The sequence below is a fragment of the Otolemur garnettii genome, unplaced genomic scaffold (genome assembly GCF_000181295.1).
Source record: "Otolemur garnettii isolate 467f Iridium unplaced genomic scaffold, OtoGar3 scaffold00060, whole genome shotgun sequence".
NCBI classification, from domain to species: domain Eukaryota; kingdom Metazoa; phylum Chordata; class Mammalia; order Primates; family Galagidae; genus Otolemur; species Otolemur garnettii.
Window position 1 is genome coordinate 10,951,065 of NW_003852455.1, and position 2,481 is coordinate 10,953,545.

At 41.5% G+C, this 2,481-nt stretch overlaps 1 protein-coding gene across 10 annotated transcripts in view; it reads left to right on the plus strand.

The window, feature by feature from the left end:
- Positions 1 to 2,481, plus strand: part of IGF2BP2 (insulin like growth factor 2 mRNA binding protein 2) — a 237,356-nt gene that overhangs the window by 166,870 nt on the left and 68,005 nt on the right. For 8 of the 10 annotated variants that reach the window (XR_002774101.1, XM_003792728.2, XM_003792729.3 and 5 more), the window contains one exon: positions 1,136 to 1,199. Coding sequence is in view for 9 of the 10 variants with exons in the window: in XM_003792728.2 (XP_003792776.1) it covers positions 1,136 to 1,199 (64 nt within the window). In the remaining variant the exon portion in view is untranslated. Of the gene's footprint in view, positions 1 to 1,117; positions 1,200 to 2,481 lie in introns of all 10 variants that reach the window. The other 2 variants (XM_012806949.2, XM_012806950.2) reach the window with 1 other exon arrangement.

Sequence of the window (2,481 nt, forward strand, 5' to 3'; positions counted from 1 at the left end):
TAGCCGGGCATTATGGAGGGCGCCTGTAGTCCCAGCTACTTGGCAAGAGAATTGCTTAAGCCCAAGAGTTGGAGGTTGCTGTGAGCTGTGATGCCACTTGGAGATTGCTGTGAGCTGTGATGCCACAGCACTCTACCTAGGGCAACAGCTTGAGATTGTCTCAAAAAAAAAGTAATTCAGAAGACCACAAAATCAAGTGATGTTTTTAGCAAAGGTGATTTATAGCAACACTGTTTAGAATAGCAAATTCTGGGAACAACCTATTTGCCAAAAATTGGGGAATGGTTAGCAAATGGCATAGTTGACTGGTTAAATTTTATGTAGACATTAGAAATGAAAAATACAACAAAAATGTCCATGTAGATATACTCAGGCAAAAATATTTATAAAATAAGTGAAAAATATAGTTCAGGCCAGGCACAATGGATCACACCTGTAATCCTAGCACTCTGTTGAACCAAGGTGGGTTTGAGCTCAGGAAGGAGTTTGAAGCCAGCCTGAGCAAGAGTGAGACCCCGTCTCTGCTAAAAATAGAACAGTTAGATGGGCAGTGTGGTGTGCACTTGTAGTCTTAGCTACTGGGGAGCCTGAGGCAGGAGGATCACTTGAGCCCAGAGTTTGAGGTTGCAGTGAACTATGATGATGCCACACCTATAATCCTAGCACTCTGGGAGGCTGAGGCAGATGGATCATCTGAGCTCAAGAATTTCAGACCAGCCTGAGCAAGAGTGAGACCCCCATCTCTAAAAATAACCTGGCATTGTGGTGCATGCCTATAGTCTCAATTACTTAAGAGGCTAAGGCAAGAAGATCACTTGAGCCCAAGAGTTTGAGGTTGCTGTGAGCTACAATGCTACAGCACTCTACTGAAGGTGACAAAGTGAGACTCTGTCTCAAAAAGAAAAAAAAAAGGAAAATATAGTTCTGACTGGTATATACAATCAATTATAAATATGTAATACACATTTGATTACAAATTACTATGAATGCACATGAATAAACAGATGCAAATAACTATAGAGATAGGGTAGTGAGGTTTTCTGTGTATTTCTCCCTGTAGTTCATCTGTTTACATTAAGCCATAGGGTGACAGTTTTTTTTTTCTATAACAGTGTAGTTTTTGCTTTTTCCCTAGTCAACACAGACACAGAAACTGCCGTTGTCAATGTCACGTATGCAACAAGAGAAGAAGCAAAAATGTAAGTGGATTTGGGCTTATTTCCCTTCAAGTTTATTTTGGTTTTGTCTTTGAATTTCATTGAATCTGATGTCTATAAACCTTTCTGAAAAGATAGAGATTGGTAGAGCACTGTAAATGTCACTTTTGACTTACTGGAGCTCCGCAGCCTCTGATCCACCTTGGACATGTCATTGGAGCTCCTGGACATTCATGCCAGGATGTTGGTTGATTTGTACAGACTTTTATCATGAAAAATGTTGAGCTTTGGCATCAAAACCAAGGTCAGGTCTGTGATACTGTACCCATTAGACTCTGCTTTGCCAACCAGTTGGAGCTGCTTTTTCCTGGAGCATCCTGTGTGCACCATGTGGAAGAAACACAACCCTATAAAGTGAAACATCAGTTTTTCCTCTTGTCATATTAACCTTTTGAATACAAGTGATGCCTTTGGGCCTTCAATACGTTTGCTGGGTGCAAGTGACACTCACAGGAGCTGTTCATTTTGCAAACAAAAACTTGATGACAAAAGTTACTATTATGTACCTGACTTGAGTCTGTGAGAGTCATATGCTTCATTCTCAGTACTTTTCACAGTTGTCCCTAAAATAATTTGTATAAATAGCAGAGTCTGAAAACAACTTAGGTTGAGTATTTTGATTAGTAAGAAACCAGGGAACGTTCAGTATCACACCATGTATCATACGGGACCCCTGTATGCCTCAGTTGGCACGGTTTCATTTCTGAGGGGTCAACCAAGGATTGAAAGAGAGATCCACCTGAGTGACAACAGCAGTAGGGAGAATCATCTGGAAGTGGTAATCAGTTTGGGTTCTTTTCTCCTACCCCCACCTTCTCCCTCCAGTGCCTGTTCATAACTATATTCCTTCAGTGCTAATTTTGAGCTTAGCTATTAATGAACATGAGATTGGGTTTTTTAAGAAGCAAGACCAGATCCCAGCATCTTGGCAGGCCACAAGTTCAAGACCAGCCTGGACAACATAGCAAGACCCTGTCTTTACAAAAAAATTTAAAAAATTAGCCAGGCATGATGGCATGCACCTGTAGTCTCAGTTACTTGGGAGGCTAAGGCAGGAGGATTCCTTGAGCCCAGGAGTTGGGTTGTAGTGAACTGTGATAACACCACTGCACTCTCACCTAGGCAACACAGTGAGACCCTGTCTCAAAAAGAAAAACTCAACAAGTTGCTTTTTTTTTTTTTTTTCTTTGCATTTTTTGGCCATGGCTGAGTTTGACCCACTATCTCCAGCATATGGGGCCAGCGCCCTACTCCTTTGACCCAC